This window comes from Anolis carolinensis, chromosome 6 (genome assembly GCF_035594765.1).
Source record: "Anolis carolinensis isolate JA03-04 chromosome 6, rAnoCar3.1.pri, whole genome shotgun sequence".
NCBI lineage: Eukaryota > Metazoa > Chordata > Lepidosauria > Squamata > Dactyloidae > Anolis > Anolis carolinensis.
Genome location: NC_085846.1, coordinates 97,558,059 through 97,583,046, shown reverse-complemented (window position 1 = coordinate 97,583,046; position 24,988 = coordinate 97,558,059). Strand labels below are relative to the sequence as shown.

The 24,988-nt window shown below is 38.8% G+C and overlaps 1 protein-coding gene across 1 annotated transcript in view; it reads right to left on the bottom strand.

Annotated features, from left to right (window-relative positions):
• The window catches only part of plxdc2 (plexin domain containing 2), a 241,142-nt gene that overhangs the window by 134,064 nt on the left and 82,090 nt on the right, over positions 1 to 24,988 (bottom strand). Inside the window, exon 2 of the mRNA XM_008112452.3 lies at positions 9,926 to 10,137. Coding sequence (XP_008110659.1) covers positions 9,926 to 10,137 — 212 coding nt within the window. The remainder of the gene's footprint in view (positions 1 to 9,925; positions 10,138 to 24,988) is intronic.

Here is a 24,988-nt window from a genome sequence, read left to right as displayed (position 1 = left end):
GTTTTAAATTGATGTTTTGAATCAACTGCTACAGTACAGAATGCCTGAATTTACTAAAAAGGGAAGAGGCAATAAATACCCATTTATCATCTGGTTGAGGTCTGGTATAGTTTCTGCCTCTCAGATCAATTGGGGATGGAGTATTCCAAAGGACAACTGCCAACACCAATCTGCACTAATGAGTTTAGGATTATACTTGGCACATATAGGTAGCAACTGCACACCAAGCACCTTGGCCTTAAGTATTCAGGAATTTTGTCAACAACAAAACCCTGAACATACCTCAGTAGTTAATAAATAGAGTCTGAGCTCTCTCTGTGTGTGTGTGTGTACACGTGCATACCACCACTTATGGCAACTTCATGAATTTCACAGGGTTTTTTAAGGCAAGAAATACTCAACAGTGGTTTTGCCAGATCCATCCTCCACAGTAGGGCTTATAGTACCTGGTATTCATTGGAGTTCTTGCATCCAAGTACTAACCAGGGCTGACCCCTGCTTAACTTTTCTGATCCATATCATACAATCATTAATCTGGGGAGTCTAAGTCTCACTGTGCAAATATGATTCAGTTAAACTAAGAAAATCTTACATCATTTTTCATAATTAAGGTATCTGTAGACAAATAAGGCCTCTTAAGACCTTTTTGCTGTATTAACTTACCCTGAGTTTTAGGGCTGGGTAAAAAGTAGGATATAAATTAAATAAATTAAAACAAATATGCAGGGTCTGCAATAATAAAATTAGACTAACTACATGAGACCTCCTTGGAAGCTTATTTGTCAACATTAGCTTAGTGAAAAAATTCAGTCCAGGGAGAGGAGAGGAAAATAAGACAGTGATGTATTAGTCCACTAGCTGCCTAAATGCATATGGCATTAGTGAATAAAAATAAAATCAGCAGGTCTGCAGAATGTCGTAAAATTAGTTACTGCCACAGAAAAATGGTGGTTTCAGCTGCCTTGTTTTTCATTTTTGATACTTTTCAGTTAAAAAAAAACTAACATGAAGGGGAAAGGAAGAAAACAGGTATACCAAAAAGATTTGCATTGGCATTGAACTGATGTCTGAAAAACTGATGTGCTTTGAAAAGGCTTCAGCTCCTCTCTTTTTTCCTCACTTAGGAAACTAAAATCACTCCCCTCCAACAAACACACCCTTCTTATTGCTTGAACAAAGAGGGTTTGATTATGCATGGAATAAATTGTATTCTCGATTTAATGGCAAGGTAATTTTCTGGAATAAACTCTTGAAAAGCTTGAATGAAAACAATTTAATACAGCACCTGGGACTCCTAAGCAATAACGGAATAATTTTCTGAGGAAAAATGGCAAATTTGTTTTTGCAGTCCTCTAGGAATAACAGGAATGGCCATTGCTTTCAATTACCAAATGGTCTAACCATTTAGGTTGACATTTTATTCAAGGCAGCAACATATTATACTCAGTAATAGATTCAATTTCCAATGCCATTTAATTATTGAACAGGAAGCCTCTACAAGGAAAAGGCTCTGTCCACAGACAATTCTAACACTTACGTTCACAACAAGAATTCAATTCATGAAGGTAGGAGGGATAACAATGCATTCTTTGTAAGTCATGTCTCATTAAAAATAGTCTAGACTAAAATAATTACCATATGGCTCTACAGAAAGTTATCTGACTAGATGTCGTGGATAATTTGGAAAGCGGGTTTGAGGATAGGCTGATGGAAGGCTCAGCAGTCGAGCTACAGCCCAGAAGTGCCCGACAGCTTCCTCAGCCAAGCTTTGAAGTAGCACCCATGGAGGGGACTATTACTTCTCAGCCTGCAAAACAAGTGCAGATGAGTTCTTCAGAGCAAGCTGAGGAAGAGTTAAGTGTTCCAGCTTTTGTGGATCTGCAAAGAGAGTTCTCAGTTGCATAGGTCCTTGAGATTAGCTGAGAAATGAGCCAGCAACAGGTAACACCTGTGATCTTAGAATCATAGACTCAGAGTTGGAAGAGACCTCATGGGCCATCCAGGCCAACTCCCTGCCAAGAAGTAGGAAAATTGCATTTAGGATTTAAAGAGATCAGGGGTGGCACCTTATTACTATCTGCAATGTCAGTTCTAGAAGCTACAACCTTGGGACTCTTGTTATCTTGTATTCCTGAACTCTGGATTTAACTTTGGACTTTGGCTTACAGATTCTGATTCAACCTTGTACTCTGAACTCTGATAGTCAGCTTATGGCCCTGGAAAAGACATATGGCTTTTCTGTTGTGTTATCCTGCTAATGTTTGCCTTTATGTTGGCTAGATCAGTTTAACCTCAAATTGTTGATTAATGCTCTGCTGGCATTTGCGGGTTGAGGCTTCTGTCACCATGTATAAGAGTGGTGCAGGCAGAGTTAGATGGAACACAACTCTACAGCTTTTTATGAATGTAGATGCATACATTCTTCAAGTCACCTGTTGACTTATGGCAACCCCATGGTTTTCAGGGTTTTTTTTAGGTAAAAAATACTCATTAGTGATCTCCCACCCAAGCATTAACCAGCATTGACACTGAATTGGAAGGGACCTCTAGGCTATCTAGTCCAACCCCTTCATTCTGCTTTCATGCAACAAAAGCACAATCAAAGTACCTCCTGGCCCCGGTGAGGTGGCGGAGTCCCCGCTGCCTGCCCGCTTTCCGGGCTTTCACCACAAGCATCACTGGCGGCTGTGCGTTTGCTCACTTGTGGTGGAAGGCTGGTAGGCACGCAGGCAGACAGTGAGCAGAGGGCACCCTGCGAGTGGCAGAGGGTGCAGCAGACACGAAGGACGCTGCGGAGGCAAAGGCAAGGCCTCCAGGCTCTGGTGCTGCTGTTACCGTCACTCCTCCTCCTTCTCCGACCCACTCAGTGGAGCCGAACACCAGCTGGCTTCAGAGCCTTTTCAGCTCAGTCACCCGCCCTGGCTTATATTTTCACTTAAATATAAGCTGAAAGGGGCTTTTTCAGCCCCCCAAAAGGGCTGAAAAACTTGGCTTATATTCAAGTATATACAGTATTATTATTGCTCCCACCCTTTATACATTTGATAGAAATGCAGAGAAAGCTTCCATGTCTAAAGTAACCCATGCACAAAATCCCAGTTCACATTGTCTCTAAACATGGTTAGGAGTGCTACTAGAAGACACTGTATTTCCTCTGAAAATACTGTGTATTTTTGAACAGAAAAACCAAGTAGCTAACATTTTCCCTCATCCTTAAGGATACCTAATCAGAATTCCAGGTACTGTACGATATATTTCAGGGGAAGGAACTGGTAAAACCACATCTGAGTATTCCTTGCCTACAAAAACTGTTTGACTTTGGGGTCGCTATACAGTGACATGTAACTTGAAGGCACATACAATCTGTGAACACACCTTTCCTCCTGAGTCTGTACCCTCCATTTTTTGCACCTAAACAGAACTTGTGTGTTTGTTGGAAGTGATTGCTCATCTTCCTTTAAAAAAAATCTTGTTATGCTGCAAATGATTCATTCTCGGGTGTGAATTGAACTGTGAAGGCAATATGAACGTTTACAGTATAGGGAGGGAGGGGATAAGAGACCGCTTTCCTATGCAATTAAGTCCAAGATTTTACAGCAGGAAGGAGATGTTTTCCCCCCTGCACTGATTGCTATCTGTTCCTTCCAATACTTAATTTCTAAAATGGGAAGTGCCAGGTCTTAATTGCCTGTAAGTTATGCTTTCAGACTATGAAGTCTGTTCCTGATATATGGGTATGGGTGTTTGCCAGGTGTGTATGTAGATGGGTGTGTATATGTACATATATGTATTCATACACACACACAGTTTTCTTCTCCATGGGACAGTAAATCTACAGTATATCTACTCAGAACAGCTCTTTTTATTGATATTTGCAAGGGAGCTTTCCCCTTTGAAAATTACCTCTAACAAGCAGGGAGGCTTGGAGAATCCTGTCTTTGTCCATTCCTGCTTGAACTGACTGGATCAATACACCTTGGACTCACAAGAGGAATGGAACTCAGATACCCTTTGACCTTTTCATTTTCTGAACATTCAAAGTTTAGTTCTCAACTCACAAAATATACCAAAACCGAATTAACAATACGCACTGAAGAAAAAAGTTTCAAATACCAATTTTGAAGGAGTGAAATACACTTTAAAATGTATATTCAGTGCAAATTGATAAGCAAATTTTCATTTATTTCTGAGTGTGAGCCACTACTGGGTTAGACTTTTCTCTATTTGAAGTAATCCTCTGTTTGAAGACGTGTTCAGGTCAAGTGCTACGCTTGTTAATGAGACATAATAAAATTACATTGCTACCTACACATTCTTACTAGCTTTACTTAATATTTTACAAGAGTCAGGACAGACCAAAAAAAATGAGGAAAACCTTAATTGCACAACTGTTGTGACAGCCACCTAGCAGGATAGTTTTAAGCAAATGAGAGTGTAAAACTACATACACCTAACTATGATGGTGATGATACATTATCTCCAGTACCAGAAAAAATGCCTGTGAGGCATTTTCTGGGTAAGTCAAACAGTAGGAGCAAGTCACTAAAGTTATGCTTATGGGTTTCTCAAAATCTTTTGCTTGGCCACTCTGGTAGCAGACAGATGTTTGCCCTCATTTATTTGTCTATGACTGCATTTAACCAGTCAACTGACCGATTATGCCAAGCAATACCATGTTAAATGGCCTTGATGTAGAAACAGAAAAGATATATGACAGAAAGGGACTGCAGGAGAGATAAAGTTGTAGTAATGTGAGCTGCATATGAAAGTGTGATTTTGCGACCAGGAGCCATTCATTAATGTAGGAAAAAACATTATACCTTTAAAGTGGAGATGTGCCGCCACCACTGCCATACATTTAGTGAACACTCTAGGTTCCATGCAGATATCAAATGGTAGAACATTAGGTTCTTATAAAAAAGGAGAGGAACCTACGGTGGTGAAGTCGAACCCCAATATGAAAGTAAGCATCTTTCAAATCTACCATTGCAAACCATGCCCCTTTGTGTAGCAATGGTAGAATAATAGGCAGCACCACCATTTGAAATTTGTGGGGCTCAATATATGATTGATGCCCTATGGGATTGGATGAATGCCACTGTCTTTTTTGCGAACTAAAAAGTATAGTGAAAAATAAGTGTGAATCAGAAATCGACTCTGATGATTGTATGGCACCTTTTTGGAGCAATGCCCGAACCTCCTTTCTGAGTGGGGCAGAAGGAGGCATAGCCCTCAGATGGCCCACTGGTAGGAGGTGTAGAAACTCAATTGCATAGTCCCTCTGTTGCACCCCTAGGCTGCGTAGGAACCTCAAAACCACACTGAAGCCTCAGAATATAGCAAGCAAGCTGTTTATTGAAGATTGAGTCCACAAGAACAGAGTACTTGAAAATTCTGAAGCAAGAGTCAATAAAAGTCACTCAAAAGACATAGTCCAAACCAGATACCAAGTCCCAAGAAAGTTATCGATAAATATCCAAACAAGATATTAAGAATTAATTCCAAGGCATGAGATAAACTGGAAACACAGAAAACAAGGCAAGAATGCAAGGTCAAACTCCAAGGTAGTCCAAGGTACAAAGTCAATGCTGGAACACAAGCCAACAGTCTTGGCTAGAATAGAAATCCAAATGGCAAAGTCAATGGAACATTCAGCTGGATTCACAGGCAGAAGCGAGGCTGGAACTTGAAGCAAAATACAAGGCGGCACAAGAACACGGAGCAAAGAACTTTCTCTTTTGGATTAGCAATGTTACCACCTCTGGCTGTGTCAGAAAAAACAACTCTTTTTAAGAGAAATTCAAGGTCCCTGGCCATGAGAAGGTTGTTCCTTAGCTCGCTTCAAAAGCAAACGTTTGCTCCTTCGGACATGCTCCTTTTTTTCCGTTGCTGAGTTATCGCCCTCCTGTCAAGCTCATTATCCATCTCCACTTTATCAGCTCCCACATCCAAACTAGAATGTCTATCTGGCACCTGGAGATCTGATCTTGACTGCTGTGAGGAATGTGATTCAAATTTCCTGCTTGCAACCATTCTGTCTCTGATCCCAGAATCCACTGGGACAAACTCTGGCTTCATCTCAGGCCCAAGCCCAGAGTCCTCTGGCAAGGCAGGTGCAGGGACAATCACAGGCTGAATGGGGCCAATCTCAAGCTGGGCTACAACACATTTCCTAACAACTAGTAAACTGGCTGGGATTTCTGGGAGGTGTAGTTCAAAACACCTGGAAGCCCAAAGATTTGGAACCATTTCTGTTAACACAACAAACAGAGGACATGAGTGTCTGTCTCAGGCATCCCCCCCCCCCCCCCTACATGCCTGGCATTTCTTTACAAATGCAGCTGCCATAGTGACAAGAAAGTAAGTCCAGTTAACTCTTAAAGTCCTAAAAGACACTGATAGGAATAGAACACCCTTAAGGGCAGTCTCAACAAGAACAGTGAAAGCATTTTTAAAGAGTCCAAGTCAAACCAGGAGTCAAGAATCCAAAAGATTAATGAAGAGTTGTCAAACAGTCCAAGGTCAACACCAGAAGGAGGTAAATTGTTTGAAGGATATCCACAAGAATAGTCGAATCCAGTCCAAGTCAATTATCTGCTTTTGATTTTAGAGTAAGAGCTAAGAGCAATTCCTTTGCTGTTGCTCCTGCTGAGGATGAAAAGGAACTGAGGTGTTAGTCCCTGCAGCTGCCTATATACTCAAGGGGAGTGGGTGGGGCTAACACCAGAAGTTTCTTAAGAGCTCTGGAGAATTCTGACCTGTCTTGCACTTGCATACAAGACCCATATGTGTGATTTCACAGAGACCACTAAGAAGAACAATGTATGTGGCAATACCTTTAAGTAACTTTTTAACATTTTAGCATGTGTTTTGATGGATATAAATCTATTTCTTTTATAGCAGTCATTTATTATTAGTATACTGAGGGATTATGTTTGGAAAAAGACTCATGCCAAGGAGATATGTTGTTAACTCATTTTTCATTTCTAAAGAATACAAATTGTTCAGGAAATATTAAAACAATCACTGCAGGACCCAAGAAAACTAAATGGGTTCAAATTACAGGAAAGAAGACTCCACCTGAACATTAGGATGAACTTTCTGACTGCACGGGCTGTTCAGCAGTGGAACTCTCTGACTTGGAATGTGGTGGAAGCTCCTTCCTTGGAGGCTTTAAAACAGATTTGATTGAGGCTTTGATTGTGCTTTTCCTGCATGACAGGGGTTGAACTAGATGGCCCATGTGGTCTCTTCCAACTCTATGATTCTATGATTCTAAATTCAGATCTAATCTCAAACAATGGAAAACCAGAAGCCTTTGTGGATCTCCTATCTGTAAACTGGGTATAAGGGCAACTCTTTTTTGGAAAGGTAAATAAGATACAAGCCGAAGGACAAAGCCATTCTCAGGCCTTCCCAATTAGGCCAAAATAAAGAAAGCATGTTTATTACCAATGTTCCAGGGAAGCTAGTTAAAAAAGAATGGGAGGGAGCAGTCAGCTGTGTGTCTGAGATATGATTAAATTTGTTTTACAGGAAAGACTGCCAAGGAAACAAAAATGATCCTAAGCACTGGTCCCCAGCAACATTCATTATCTCAACTCGCAAGGAGGAGCAGGTTTTCCACACAGATGCTTAGGTTTCTAGACAATCCCATCACCAGCATTCGACAGGCTTGTAATTTAAAACTGTAAATATCTATATCTACCTGCAGCAGACTGAAGCTAAAACTCCTCACTTCAAATTACAGTGATTTGGATCAGACAAGAGAAGGTGGTTTGTATTTTGGCTCCTGTTTTCATCTATAAGCACAAAATTGTCCCAGAAGGGTCAAGGAGGGGACCTCAGCACTTTCCTAGCAATTGCTTGTGTATGTTAAATACATCAAAAGGTGACTGCCTTCAGCTATCATTATAACCCAGAAAAAAACTGGGTTATAAGATTTGTGTGAAAGGCCAGAAGATTTGTGTGGCCTTTCACACAAATCTTATGACCCAGTTTTTTCACTCTCTCCCAGCACATTGAGCTGCCGGTCCCATATGATGGCTGAAGGCAGTCACCTTTTGATATATTTAACATACACAATCAATTGCTAGGAAAGTGCTGAGGTCCCCTCCATGACCCTTCTGGGACAATTTTGTGCTTATAGGGATAATGCCTAAAGGGGATTGATGTACAATTCTAGTAACTCCAATTAAATTCTAGTAACTCTGGATCTGAGATCTCAGTCTGCCATATGGTAGGCATAACACTTTACAAATCAAACAAATTCTAACACTGGTCTTGGGATACTTTCACACTACAGAAGGTTCACCTACACAAGCCACACAATCTAAGGCTAGCCTGAAGTGGTAGTACCTCAGGATATCCCCAAGGTCACCTACATTGCCTGTCTCCGTTCTGTCACAGCAGCGGGATGGGGTCCAGAGCAGATAATCTAGTCTGTTCAGCCCTGCCAAATATCCCCACTTAACTTTACTGTCCTTTGTAGCTGTGGCAGTTGGCCATGGAGCTCTGAAAAGGGGTGGAAGCACATCTCAGGTAACTGCTTTATCCTATGCTATGGGCTAATGGTCCCTGGGCGTCATGTGGACTTCTAGGAGCAACTTCTGGCCTGATTTGTGTGTTTGGTCAGTGTAGACTGGACCACAGTGATAGTGCTGAGCTTCCACTTTAACTATCATGGCAACTTCCTAAGGAATACTACACTATCCAGTTTGAGGTGGAATATTTAAGAATTCTCAGCCAGAATTCCTTAGAATGTCATGGAGGAAATTAAAATTGAATCATAGTGCTATATCTGTAAACTATTAAAGGTGTCTCTCTCCGTTTCCCACCTGTGCACTGAAAAACCTACAGTGGCTAAGCAATTTAAATACCATTCCCAACAAATGTATTTATTTTATCCTGCCTTTCTCCTGATAGAAGGCAGCTAACAATAAATACAAAACAACAAAATACATATCCTAAGATAGTATATAGACATGGAAATTTAAGTAGAATAATACTGCTATAATTAGATAAAGAGCCCCTGGAAGAATGCAATCTGATTCAGGATCCTTTCACACTGAACAACTGGAGCACTATGATTCCCCTTTAAATGTAATTGGTTCATACTATGAACTCTGGGAGTTTTTGGTTAGTGAAGAACTAGAGCTTTCTGGCTGAGAATTCTGAATACCACTCCCTAAACTGCAAATCTCAAAATTCCATATAATGTCAGCAAGGCTGTTAAATTAAAACATTAATGATACATCATCAAATAGTGTGAAAAGGCCCTTGATTGCACATTGATTGATACTGTCCTGGTAAGATTATGACAGCATGGTCTACACAAAGCCGCCTTTCAAAGATGTATAGAAACTACTGATGCTACATAACATTACAGCCAGAAGACCAAGAGGATCCTGTTTTCTGGAACATATCATTTCAATATGACAGATTTGTATTGGCTGTTTTTTGAGCCAAATTTATTACTTGTCTTGATTGTATTTTTAGCAGAGGAAACAATTTTGCTCAACCTTTTATTGCCTCTTTTATTTGCCTTAAACAATTTGCATTTTTTTTAAAAAAAACCATGCTTTCAGCAAGGTTTTGTAATTTTTGCTTTTACATATTTGTAATATTATATATGTGCAATTTTGATATTAGATTTGTGGTTTAGGCATTAGAATTTGAGATTCTAACTGTATTTTAATGTACGATTGCTACAATAACAACAATAAAAACAAGTATAACAACAACAATAACAGTAGATTCAATACTTTGGATAGCTCCTTTAAAAACCTGGCAAAAATCCATATCTACTATTTATCGAATGAATATCTTGGCTTCAACAAAATATCCCTTGGCGGTCACAGGATTCATATTCCCATTCATAGCGCATCTAGCCTAAGCCAACAAAATGAAGAGAAGAGCTCTCTACCTCGATCTGCGTTGTGTTGTCATGTGTGTCATCAAACATCAAATCTGTGAAGCCTCCAGGCTCAGAGGATTCCTGACCCCCGCTGGCTCTGTTGGTGTCAACTGACTTGAGGAACTCTGAATGTCGTTTCCACCTGTGGCTATATCTGTAGGAATCCACACGCACATTCTGCTCCACTTGAGGGAAATGCTGAACTATTTCATAAAATGGACCTGTTTGATAAAGATACAAGAAAAGTTCATTAAAGATTATTAACAGGAGAGACTAGCAGTTACCCATTCATATTCATTCATTCACTCTCTCTCATACACACATATTTCTGATGAGACCTGTGCAAGGTGCTCTTGCTTTATGTTCCAAGCAACCACATAGATCTCTATTTCCAGGATGCTTCGTCTAATCCCCTTGTCACAGCGGGGTTTCACTTTTTGCCATCTCAGTCATAAAGGCAGCAGAATGTGGCCACTGAACTGTTGAGGGGAAGAGCATTTTCCTAAATGTCCTTCACCAATGACTTTTTAAACACATTAACTTTTTTAGATGTACCTTCTTTTAATTCATGGCACAAGATACCTTAGGTCTCATGTTGGGAGAAAACCAAGATATTAATTGAATAATCCAGTTGGATTTTGAACATGGAGTAGAGGAGAACATCACTCTGACCTTTTAGCCTTGAGGTAGTAAAATGTTTAGGATCAACATTGCCCACTTTTAACATATAATTTGGATGTGGGCCAAATCAACCCTGAATGTGAACAAAATCAGAGTGCTTAATCTTTAAAAAATGTGCCCCCTTTTTGGGGGGAAGCAATAAATATTCTGATTTCTTCATTCCTGTTGCAATTATCCCCACAAAAGCAATGCATCTGAAAATGATATATGCAGACGTGGAGGTAAATTTGATGTGAAAATGAATGCCAAGCCAACTGAACATGCAGCTATGTTTCCTATCTCCTTTAAACTTATCTGAAATATTTTGTGGTAGGCATGGGAAAAACGGTTTGCAGATCAAACCTGTCATTATAAAATGATTACATGCAAAGTAATGTGGGTCAGCACTGTAGAAACAAGAATTTCTGCTTTGGTTCACAAGAATCTTGAACAGCAATGTCAGTTTGAAGGAAGTTGGAAAGCACTCTAGCTCTCAACTGATACTGAAAGCTAAGTAGGGTCAAGCCTGGTTAGCATTTGGATGAGGAAACTTTGAAGAAATACCAAGTGCTCTAGACCAAGGCTTCTTAAACTTTTCCACTCAGGAACCCTTTTGGACTGAGCAATTTTTATGTAACCCTATGTATATAGGTATATAAGATAGGAATACAAAGCAAACATTTACTGATAATAAATCAGCATTTGCAAGACTGGCTGATTGACCTTTTTATGAAATACAGCTTAAGCATTTTCTGGAGAGTCCACTGTAAACCCTGCACAACAGATTCATGTAAATGTCTAAAACAGCCACTAGATGACATTCAGAAAACTTTTACTGTTGTCAAAAGCTTTGGGACCCTAACTTTCAGCTAAGGGGACCCAATTTGGGGTTGGGACGCACAGTTTAAGAAACAGTGCTCTAGGCTATGTTTTAGACCACCTTTGTGTATGCCTTGCCTAATACAACTTTATTAAATTCATGGAGTCACCATATATTAATAAATGGCTTGAAGACAGGTGAATGCAACACAAATACAGGTTCTCCTCACTATTAACTTTTTTTTTTAATTTAAGGAGAATGAAGCTAATTCTGATAGAAAAACATTAAGTTTGAAGGAAATTTTACAAAGGACTTCACTTCTACTAGGAAGGATCTATTTGCATTCTGCAATGTCATTCAAATCAGACAGATATTGTAAGAGGCATCCAAACAAATTTACTTGACCATATGGGAACACACATAGATAAGTAATAACACGTCACACAACTACTATGGACAAAAACAAGTGTTACAATAACATTTCAAGCCTAGATTTGAGATGAAAAGGGCTAAATGAAAGCATGTTTTGCTTGATAATTTCTTCACTCTCTCCCACACATGGGGAAACACACCATGAAGTTTTCTGCAGCAAGGATTTCACTGTACTGTTGTGGAAGTGAGATTAGCAGCAAGGGGGTTTATAATGAACACATAATTAAGCCTGCGTTTTGCTCTAATGATTTGAGCAGTTGTCCTTGAGGTTTGCATCAAATTAGAAGCAAAAGTGATTAGGCTGGCAATCTTATTCCCCGCTAACGTGGAATTTAAATGTAAGATTGGAGCTCTACATCAGAGAAAGGCATGGAGAAAGGAGGGGAAGGGAAGGAGGAGGAAGCAGCAGTCTTGACAAGCTCTTCTTACTCTGAGATCAGTCAGAATGAATGAATGGTTTGTTGGATGCATTCAGGGCTACTTATGGTTGCTGTTGATCAATCTGGCCTTCTCTAGTCAGTGCAATCAATGAGAGGCACTACAGCAGGAATGGGTGTATTATAATTCACTCAGCCAGACGGGTCTGAAAAAGAATACTTTTACAAAGGGGAGAAATGGAAAGAAGCTGCTGTTAAAGAAAAATAACAGCTGCCAGCTAGGCCTTATTCTGCCTCACAGGCATTTGTGCCAAGTTCCTTCCTATAAAAAGAAAACGAGAAAATAGAAAACACACTCAACTGTCAAAGAAGAAGAAAGAATCCCATTCCATTTTATGAAGTTAAGCTGAAAACAAATTCTTAGATTTGTTTTCCAGAACTATCCATACCAAAGCATTCATGACATACTAAGCATCATTTAAATTTGGGATGCCAACTGCTTGAAATGCCGTTTCCATTCATTTGTTTTGTGATTATGCATGTACAAAATGTGATCTTTTAACATAAGAGTTTTAAGTATGATTTATTCGATATTGACAAGGACTGACATTAGAGGCATGCAATTCGGACAAAAGGCATGCCATTTCGGGGTCCATTTTCAGCTAACCCCACATTCTGTTTACCTGGATGTTACTCAAATCGGCCCATTGGCTACAGTTGGAAACTTTAAAGGCTCAATCCTCAGTCATTTTAAGGCCTATCTGCACCCAACCTACCTCAGTTTTTTAGATCCCTTTTACATCTGCAGGCCTGTCAAATTTCAAAACAATTCACAGATCTCCTGATTTTTAAGAATTATTTTAAGTTCTTACCATAACATTTTTAAAAATAAGACAAATAGCAAGAGAGGGTACTAAGAATTGTAGTTGCCAGTTGTGTCCGTTCTCAGCCAATCAGACACAACCAGCATGGACACAACCAGGCTTTTTATTGACTGAGAAAGAGAGAGAGAGAGAGAGATCAACTCCCATCATGTTCTGAGAGGAACTCGGAGACTTTTCAATGCCCACCCCATGAAAGTGCTGCTGGGAAAGCAAGTTCCCAGCAGACCCTCTCTGGAGGAGGAGCCTTGGAAACTTTCCAAAAAGAAATGGACAGACGCTGCTGCTGCCGCCGGGGGAGGGAGAAAAAGATGCTGCAATAAACCCATCTTCTCCAGGAGCCCCGCGGTAGACTCCTGCCTCAGGTATATTGCAGACTTAATTTCATCCTCTCTAGCAGATAAAACCTGGCTCTCTTAATCCATTTTGGTCTGCTTTTCAGTTTCTGCCTCCCTGTTCTGTTTTTGGAGATTATAAGAAACAGACCACTAAATATTACAAATAATTTTCGTTCAAGGAAGGCAATAATTTAGGAACAGACTAAACAGGAGGGAATGAAAAATAGCATTTTATCTAAAGGATGCTTACAGTGGATAGCCTTGGTATCCAATGGGATTTCATTTCAGGAACCCTTCACCCCGGGATACCAAAAAAACGTGGATGTTAAAGTCCCATGATATATAATGGCAGAGTAAAATGATGTTCCTCATATAAAATGGAAAAAGTTTTCTTTCTGGATTTGAAAAAAGTATTTTCAAGTCATAGATGGTTGAATCCATGGATACAGAGGGGAACCTCATTATCTCCACCTCTATCACTGGAGCATGGCTGACAGCTTTTGGGCAAAAATAATTTACATATTACTACTTATCAATAAAAACTAAAATGTATCTGTAGCTAAATAGTCTCTTTAGTTAGCAAGTAAATATATGCAGATTCCTATGTTTCTAATACATGGCATTATTCCCCATGTTAAAATACATTAATATTTATTATAGTGACAAACTACACTGAGAAAATAAGAAATAATAGAGAGGCAAGTGACCACTCAAATATGTCTTCATTGACTATAATGACAGTTCTTTTAGTAGCTCACAATAAAAGGCTAAAGCCACTACATTCAAAGACAGCAAGAAACAGCAGAACAAAGATTAAAACTAATATAGCAAAGCTATTACACAGAATAATAACCAAATGCTTCCTTACTTTTTAGAATCATTTACCATTTTTTAAAAAGCGGAATCATCTAATCCTCCATTTAAATGCAAATTCTTGTTCTGCTCTTGAGGGTTTTCCAGAGAATGTTAATTCCACCTTATTTAAACACACTGGACATACACTTAGAAGATTTTTTCCAGTCAATTATTGGATTATAAATACTTCTGCAAGATCAAGCATCTGTGTTTAATGGAGCTTCGTATATAGTACAAGTATGTCAGTTCTTTTTCATCTTGGAAGTCTGCCTGTTTCAGATTTTTCAAGGTTGTCAGAGAACAACCACACCTATGAAGTCAGTTTTAGGAGAAGTAATAAAATTCTATATTGCATCTAAGTACACTTTATTTGTTAAATGAAACAGATGTCTTAAAGCTCATTACTATTAATTATCCATCGTTTATAGGTATTGCAAGTGAAAGTCAGATAGTGTTGCCAAGTAGATTATGACCGCTGGATCCATGGGAGTGGCATAATCCGTTTAATTTATCCACAACCAGCAAAACATGATCACTTTGGGCAACTCCTAGGTCCTCAGAGTGACTTGATAATATTCTTGGACCAGGGGTCCTTCATTTCGATGGGGTTCACTATAATCTATCATTTCACATATCCGCACAATGTCCAGGATACAGTGATCATACTGTATTATTTCTCTACTTTTAAATATAATCTAGACCAGTGGTTCTCAACCTGTGGGTTCCCAGGTGTTTTGGCCTACGACTTCCAGAAATCCCAGCCAGTTTATTAGCTGTTAGTATTTCTGGGAGTTAAAGGCCAAAACATCTGGTGACCCATGTGTTGAGAAATACTGGTCTAGAACATACAAACTTATTGTTAGAAATATTGCTGAAGTTAACAGTGCACAGCAACCTGATCAATTTCCTATCACACAGAAAGATATGTACACACACCCAGCTGCCTTTAGATTATTGCCTTGATTTTATTAAATGGTATAATAAAGACTGCATACATTGCAGAAAGATTATGTTATAATGCAAGTATATGACCCTTCTTTATCATGGCCTCTAGAGGTAAGCAAACTTTTTTGCTGTTTCAGGTGAAAGATAAAATGGTACATTTTATTTCAAATACAGAAAATGATCTGGTGGTTAAATCTTTCTTTTAAACCAGCAATAGAACAACATCCTCCACACGTGAGGACAGCACGCTAGCTTTGGAGGCACTTGGGAAGAACACACAGCTATACTGTCTAACATGCCAGTGATGGTCCCTATCTCCCAGATTTCTGAGCTAGGCAACTCATTCAACCTAACGGTATAAATTACTCTTGTCATTCATCTACTTCTTGTCCATACTGAAAGGTATTCATCTTCATGGCCTTTCTCTGAAAGGTGAGTTAAGGCATACTACTTACTCAGTCAATCATTTTGACATTGAGATTACTCTGTTGTTGAATGAGACCATAATGGTCTCTCTAGCTCGGTATTGTCTACAACAAGAGTAAATTATTATAGGAAACTGGGACATCAGACCCTGAAGAGACCTTAGAAGGTAGACTTTCTTCACCACATCTCCTTGCAACATATAATTTTTCCCTTGTGTTTGGGGTGCACAAGGAAAATTTTCATGTTTTAAGGCTTTCTTGGGCTTAAAACAATTCAGGGTATCACTAAATAATGAGACAATACAACTTTCAGAGCTGAATATTTTCCTTCCTATTTATCATAGTCAGAATGAATTATCCATTATCCTGCATCCTATGATTTGGAAGGGAAAGCATATTGGTTAGGAAATGGTTAGCTTTAGTTGAAGGATGTTACATGCTTTCACTGTAACATCCAAAACCACAAGATTAAGCAGGATTGTATGACTCCAAGAATGTCACTTTTATCAAATTTGAATGTTTTTAAAAAACTTTATTTGCCTGATGAAGAAGCCAGTCAGCTGTGGAATCTAGTGTGGTACTTTTTTTGGTCTCATGATGGTATCACCAATGGGTACCTTGTTTTGTTTCTTTTAATGGTCAACATGAGACAAAGCATCATATGACCTCCTACTTGCTTGTTTGTCTCAGCCACTCCAGCGACAACTTTGTGTCCTTTGTATGCACTTTCCTTTGGTATATGAATATTCATACCTGCATTTTCTTAACCTGCACCTTTTCATTTTGAATTTTTGAGTTGTTTAACTAGGTTATAATATTCTGAAGGTTTTGGGTTTCGGAGTTGCATATGTGATCTGGTTCGCTTATAGGTTTGAGAGGACTTTCCTGTGTGAGTATACAAAAATTCAGTATTTCCTATACATGAAAACTAAATTTAGTGATATAGTTATTTAGAAAAAATATCCTCCTATGTTTTGTCTTCTATACTTTCATTAATTTTCTATTCATGAAATAATGTTTATCTATCAAAACAAGAAAAGTAAACTCAGCAAAACAAAACAAAACACCAATTCCTAACAGTATTTCAAATTAATCAGAAATACATTCATCACTTAATACTATATATTAGGCTAAATGAGAGTAAATACAAAGTAAATACTATAAATACAAAGTTTCTGAAAATTTCAGAAAAATTGGAGGACGTTTTCAGCAAAATCCCAAAGGTTTTAGGGTGGGGGGGAATTAAAAATATGAAATCAATACTTTTTACTAATTACAGGTCTTAAAACATATTAGACCTAAAACATGTTAGCTCTCATTTGGTTTGGCTTAAAATCACCATGTTTTGAATATTCAAAGTATAGTTCATTCAGACAGTAATTACAAATTTGCTTTCTCTCCCACCCCCTCCCATTTTGTTACAAGCATAGCTACAGAAGGATAAAGGATGGTAGGAAATTTAGAAAGGAATGACAAAGTATTGATTTTCAAAGATGTTACTAATACCATTCAAAATGGTATAACTATGAAAAGCTTCTACTTCTAGTTATGTTGGGCATTGTTTTCATCTGCATTCCATACTAGACACTTGATTTATTCTAGTTTTCCAGTCAAATATGTAAGCACCTATTTACACCTCATTAGAAGCAATACATTAAAATATATGCCTTAGGTAAGAAGGAAACCAATTTAGTATGTGCCATAGTCCATGAAATTTGATTTCAGTTTAATAGTACCTAATGGTAAGTCAGTTCCCTTCAGTGCAGCATAATTATAGACCAAAGGTGGTGTCATTTTAAAATATAGCAAGTCCTCAAAGGATAGACCCTATTTACTTGATAATCTAATTATCATTTTCCCACAGTTGACTGCTGTGTTTGATGGATGCTGTGTAATAATGTCATTGATTGACAGTCAGAATTAGTTTCAAAATTAAGACACGTACTCTCTTGTGGCTCAAATAAAGGCAGTGATGCATTTGACACAAGAACAAACAAGATGAAATTTTGTTTTCACATACTGTTGTCTGTGGGCAAAACACATTTTAACTGTTTATTATTTTAACTATTTACTATAATTCTCTGTAGGCAAAAAATGTATCTTTTTACCAGCCTTTGTCAGGCTGAGATGCTGAAGATAAAACATTCATTGCATCATCCTCAATATACTCTGTTTTAAAGCCAGATGAACAACTGTAGCCCTCCAAAGGTTTTTGGGTTACAACTCCCAATTGATGTAAATTAGCATCACTTATGTGAAGGACTGTGGGAGTTGCAGTCCAAAACCATCTGATGGCATCATAGTTGCCCACCCCTGCTTTAAAGATACGCTTATTTCTTTAAAAGATATCCCAATTCGAATAGATGTAAATGACAAGTCAACCTTTACACTAATGTCTCTAGTGCATGACCAGTGTGTGGGACTATTGGGCATATTCTGGATAGGAGTGCAGGTATTTTTCAGACTGAAGGGGCTTTTCGTATTAAATCAGGAAACTGCACTGTGCATAGCTTTCAAGAGAGTTGGTAGATATAAAATGAATCTTCACATTAAAGCAGTGGTTCTCAACCTGTGGGCTGTAAGATCTAAAATAAGGTCTGTGAGACATGTGGGGAAAATCAGCTCTAGATTATTAAATATAGTTTTCAGTTGGATGGCATATGTTCTGTATCAGAAACCAGAGCTGATGTGTTCTATCCAATCCAGTTTTCTGAATCAGCTCCTCAAATAACCAAACAAAATCTAAAGTTGACCAAAAATTGATTTGTAACCCTTTTGGTACTAATGTTGGAAGGTCGTCCCTGATCAAAGTGGTCCCTGGTCAAGTTGTCCCTGGTCAAAAAAAAGGTTGAGAACCACTGCATTAAAGGTTATTGGTTCCATGTCTCCTGCCTTACCACCCTGCCCAACAAGGTTACGAAAAAAGCCAGTTTCATCCTCATGATCCATGGATTAATGGCAGATGATGGTAAAATGATTTCTTCATATGAGGGGCTTCATATGAACATTCCACATGTTCATAACATGAATGTAGGGATTTTGATGGCATGAACCACGTATGCATGCCTAGATACTCAGACAACTACTTGTCAAAAAAGACGCCCATTTTGGATCTTAGAGACGACTCCAAGTAGCCAATTTATTTTTTATCACATAGGGTTCCTTTATGTGAATAACACACGAGGATGGAAGGAATGTTGTTGCTGGCTTGTCTTTAGCAGGTTGAAACATGGTAGAGTTTGGAAACATTACTCATTACATTAAAACAAACCATAATGTTCTAATTAGTCTGTTGGGGATCTTGCAGGTTGTAGTCCAAAATTTGAGTTTCTGATTTCTGGAAGAGAGTCAAAGTAGATGAGAGGACTCAGACTATTTTATGATGGAAATTTTTGTAGATAATAGTATGTTAATGTATTTGTAACGGTCCCTGCTTTCATTTGCCATCACGTGACTTGATTCATGTGCAACCCAGACTGGATCAACCCTGCTTAATTCATCTGTTGACCAGTAGGCTTGAATCCAGATTGTCTTTGAATCCCGTTTCTTCCCAAAATGATATTTCTGATCAACTCCTGACAGTGTAGAAAATATCCCTGGAATTGGTCTAGTCTGGAATTAAATATCGTCTCTGTATGAAAATTGTAATGTTTTGTTTCTATGAATATGAATTGTGAGCTATTGATTGAACAAGGAAATTTGACCAAACAGATGGCACATATGCGCACACATAATGTGAGAAAGCTCTGGAAGTGCAAGACTGCCAGGTCTGAAATTGGAAACAGGTGGTTGCAAAATTTATTCTTGGCAGACTGGCATCTGTGTGTAATCAGGTATTGTAAGATCCTTGGTCAGGCACACATTAGGATCATTACCAACTACAATGTCAGTATCAAAAGGAGATGGCATGGCTGTATTTAATTAGGATTTAATTGTATGGTATAAAAGTAAAGTGACCATTGTAAAGTTTGTACTGTCCTCACATATTATTTCACTGGGTCTATGATCCAATTTTTGAGAGGTATGAGGAGTGTTACAAACATCTCATTATATCTTCATCAGTATGAATGGGTATCCAAAGAGCAACTTAATCATGCCCATTGAGGTAGTTGCCACTTTTCCTTTGGCTTTCAATAGTAGTCTTCCATGCGATTTCACAAGCTGTTTTCCAGGCCTCAGGTTCCAAAGTAATCTGACATGCTTTAAAAATCAGTAGCCCATGTTCCCCTTGGACATATGAAACCAATTGAATGGTCCTTTGGATCCTTGCCATATTTCTACAGATGGATAGATTACAATTCTTGCCAGTGTTTTTATTATGTGTTTGGGCACTGGGTTGGACTGGATGAGAGCAAATAAACAGAGGTTCAGTTGAAAAGAAACTGAAGCACTATAGTTTAGTGAGTCATCTATTGGCAGGACTAGTCTTCTGCCACTTTAGATTAGATGTGTTGCTTTTGTTATGTGCCTTCAAATTATACTGACCTTATCATAGGATTTTTGGAAAGCTTTATTTAGAGGAGATTTTCATTGCCTTTTCCTTGGGCCGAGAGAATGCGACTTGCCTAAGTACACCTTCATGGTTTCATGGTTTAGTACGGGCTTGTACCAGAATTTACCAATTGCTACTACAACAAGCTGTTTGACATGGAGTCTCCTTTTCTGGAGGTTTTATGCAAAGGCTGGATGGCCATCTGTCATAAATTCTTTGATTGCATTTTCCTGCATGGCAGGGGATTGGATAGGATGGTCTCTATGGTTCTGTGTTATTTCAGAGGAACAAATTAACACTTCTGAATGTTCCTTGCCTAAGAGAACTCTATGAAATTTATGGAGTGCCATAAATTGACAGGTAACTTGAAGGTATATGTGCACATGCAATCCAACATGCTAACTATAGAACCATATTGGCTTTCATCTTTATAAGTATCTGTATCCAGATGTTCTCACAGATTTATAGAAATATTATTATTATATTCAGAGGAGGTTCACCATTGACACCTTTTAAGTGTGTGACTTGCTCAAAATTATCCAGTATATTTCCATGACAAACCAAAGATCACCCAGTGAGTCTCCGTGGCTATGTAGGAATGTGAACTACAATGTTTCCCCACTTATCGTAGGGGTTAGGTTCCAGGACCACCCGCAATAAGTGAAAATCCGTGAAGTAGGGACGCTTTATTTATTTTAATATTTATACATTATTTTAGTAGTTATACACTATTTTAAATCTTTATCAACCAATCGTGTGTTGATAAATCGCCTCCTTCTCCTCCCGTTGCCACTTGGGCTCCTTTTCTCTCCCTTTGGCTTCTCCTTCCTCCCTTCCTTAGGCTGTAAATTGAAATTTTTGTGATTTATAATACTCTTTTAGAGTTTATCGAAAAACCGCAAAACAGCGAATCCACAAAAAGTGATCCGTGAAGTAGTGAGGGAACACTGTATTCTCACCACACAACATCATGTCTCTCATAGCATCATGATGGGAATCATAGACCCATGGAGTTGGAAGAGACTACACAGGCCATCCTGTCTCTTTTCATTGGCAGAAAAAAACCCAATGAATCCAAAATTTGGGAGGTTCTAATGACCTAGCATAAGAACTGGACAGGGGAAGTGTGCCTCTGTTGGTTCTCCTGAATCTTTCAGAAGCCTTCAATACCACTGAACATTGTATCTTTCTGAGTCATTTTTCTAGGATGGGGCATGGAGGTGCTGTTCTTCAGTGGCTCCGGTCCTTCCTGGAGGGACATTCTCAGAAGGTGATACTGGGGGACTCCTGTCTTTGGCCACTGGCCTGTGGGGTCCCTCGGAGCTCTGTGTTGTCCTCCACGCTGTTCAACATATACATAAAACCACTGGGAGAGGTCATCCTGAGTTTTGGAGTGCAATGCCATCTATATGAAGATGATACCCAATTATGACACTCCTTTCCATCTAATTCCAAAAAAAGCAGTTACTTTGCTAAATCAGGGGCCTGGCAGCTGTAATGGACTGGATGAGGGCAAACAATTTGAAGCTTAATCCAGACAAGACAGAGGTGCTCCTGGTCAGTCATAAGACAGATCTGGAAATAGGAATTCAGCTGGAAATAGGAATTCAGCCACATTCCCCCCTGAAAACGCAGTTTCGCAGTTTGAGAGTGCTCCTGGATTTTTGGCTCTAAACCTGGAGGTCCAGGTTTCAGCCGTGATCAGGAGTGATTTTGCACAGTTAAAGCTAGTGCGGCAACTATTCCCATTCCTGGAAAAGTCAGATCTGGCCATGGTGGTACATGCCTTGGGTACTTCCCGGTTCGACTACTATAATGTGCTCTACATAAGGCTGCCTTTGAAAAGAGCTCAGAAACTTCAGCTGGTCCAAAGAGCAGCAGCCAGATTGCTAACTGGGATTGGCTACAGGGATCATACAAAACTCCTTTTTAAAAGGTGGCCAAATTGGCAGCCATCAGTACATCTTATTGCAGTGACTCAGTAGTTTGATTACATTAGGCTTTCAGTATCCTTTGGGGTTTGGGTTCAGGACTTGTTGTAGATCCCAAAATCCATGGGTGTTCAAGTCCCAATATTGCTGAAATGTAACTTTAGGAAGATTACAAATCTCCTTTATAAACAAATATTTGGTTATTTCAATCTCCTTACATGCAGGTTTTCCAATTCAATTTACCCATCCTCTCATACGATGTTAAAATGAATTATCTGGCCATTCTCTTTTCTTTAGAAGCTAAAGTTGGAGCCTAAAGTAGAAATAACATTACAGCTTTAAGTGTGACTGTTTCTTCTAACCATGAGATGTGAAGAAAAGCAATTGAAATTTGTATTTTCTGTCAGTGTTTGTCAGTGTCTGTACATTTGTATGAAATGTGCATTCTCTGTAGGATTTTTCTCTACAGAATTAATTGGAGAAAGAATTATTTTGTATTGTTGTTTTTACATGCCTTACGATCACTATAAGGCAAACTTATTGCAGGACTTTCTGTGGTGAGAGTGTGCAACTTGCTCAGGGTCACACAATGGATTTTCGTAACTGAGCAGGAATTGAAACCTTGGTCTTCAAGGTCATTGTTCAACATTCAGACCACTAAGCCATTCTGGAATTTGTGTATGGAAACAAAAACCAGTTTAAAAGATTTTTAAAATTTCTCTTGGATATCATTTAACCATTATAGAATAATAAAATTGTATTTCATATGGACGCCTGCTTTTGAAAATACACAGTCAGGATCAAAATTGTGACAATATTGTTTCTGTGCTGCTATTTTTCAAGTGGGAGGAAGTGGTGACTCTGGCTGACCACCAGTGGAAAGAGTGGGCTTTCGCATTCTGGTTTATACCAAATGTTATTGGCAGTGCTCATGTTTTTGGAAGTGGTTCGTGGCTTTTGAAGCCATGTGTAGTATAAACATGGAAGGTCAAGCTAGGCAACACTGTTAGAAGGAAGACTCAAGGAAGATATGGAGAATCTGGAAAGGAATCATCCAAAACTAAATAAAACTGGCAGCTGCAGTTTTCAATAGTTACTGTCACCAAGTTCATAGTACTCCATAAAGCCACATAGTGGAAATCTTTGGGCCTTTCTAAATCATATCTCCATGTGATAACGGAAAGCACTATCTCATCCAGGTAGACTAAAAGTGAGCATGTATTGGATACATTTCTGCTCCCTCTGTTTGTTCTGAGCCAAAGTTTGGAATAGTTACTTTTTGGGACACATTCCCCAGACTATACCGACCATGCAGGTTGCCTACTTCTGCTTTACTCACTGGAGTCGCCCACTCCAGTCCTGGTGCTCAGTCCCCACAGGCCCCGCACCTCAACAAACCTGGGCCTTTCAGTCAGTCCCAAATTTGTTGAGGTGTTTAATTAATGCAGAGTAAATGGGTAAAACCCGGAAAGCTGTCCCCAAGATCTGTACATGTAACTGGAGTATTGCACCAGATATAGAGCTAAATTATATAATTTGGGGGCAATGAAGGAACATTTGTTGCTTAGGCAGCTCTGACACAATCTCCTGTTGCATATTTGACAATGTGGCACTTGACAAAGTCAAGTAAATCCAAGTTTCTCTTCTTATGTTCATTTTTGACTCAGGAAAGTTAGCTTTTCTGTGTCAGCTTTCCTGTGTCAAAAGCTTTCCTGTGACTTTCATGTGATGCCAGTTTCTTCTGATTATGATCCCACATGATGAGATGTGACACTTACCAGATCTTGAAAAACTTTTGATCCAAATCAATCATGTGCATGCATGTAGATCCCTTGGGATATGTTGATAAACACAGTGACAGACAGACAGTCCAAGCAGGTTGGGATTTCCTCCCAAAAGGAATGTTCAGTGAAGAAGAGAGGTGTAGTGTTATACTGATACTATATTAAAACAAAATCAAGAATAGACTAATCCAATGTACATACTTGGAGAAAAATACTTTGAGATAAGGAGCATGTATATACATGTATTTGAGAACTTTTTAATAGACAGGAAGCCAAAGAATTCATGAGCTACATTTACATGTTTAGATGTTTGAAAGTAAATCAGTCACTAAGTATTGAGTTTCTTTATTTTCCAAATTCCAAAAGTTGATCTGTCTGGGCAGGAAAGTGATCTTTAAAAAAAATCAAGTTGTAAAAATGATTTCTCTAAGATGAAATGAAACCAACTGCAGGGTAGTGGTTATAGAACTGGACTGAGAAGTAGGAAAGATAGATTTAACTTCCTCCACAGCCATGAGACTATTTCAGCCACATTCTCTTATGCAGACTTACTTCACAGTTTCTTTTCCTGAGGATAAATCAGTAGGAGGAGAGTCTTATATGCTACTTTGCATTCATCTTTCCACTTGGCTTTTTGGTTGGCAACTGAAAAGCCTGACTTTTCTCTATGGGAAGACATCTGGCAGGAACAAACTTGCACTGAGTTCAAAAGACTATAGAAACCATTCTGAACAGTTAACAAATCTTGAATGGAGGTCTGAAAATGTGAACTTCATATGCCCTGGAAGGACTGTTGGAACTGATTCCACAAAGACTGTGAGAAACACACTGAGCAAAACCAATCAAACACTAAAGATAACCATAATTCTCCTACATCTAACCCAAGTTACAATGATGTAACTTTAAAAACATCACCACAGTCTCATACCTTCCTTAAGAAATCTACAAGGGAGCGGGGAGAATAATCCCCAAGGCAGTGGTTAGACAAAAAGAGATGTTTTCCCATAACAGCCCTCGCTTACATCTGTTTTGCCAAAAATTGTGTCTTTCATAGTAGCAAAATCAAAGCCCCTACAAAAAAAGAGCAAATTTTTATTTACAATATTGTTGACTTCCCACAAGCATGATTTAC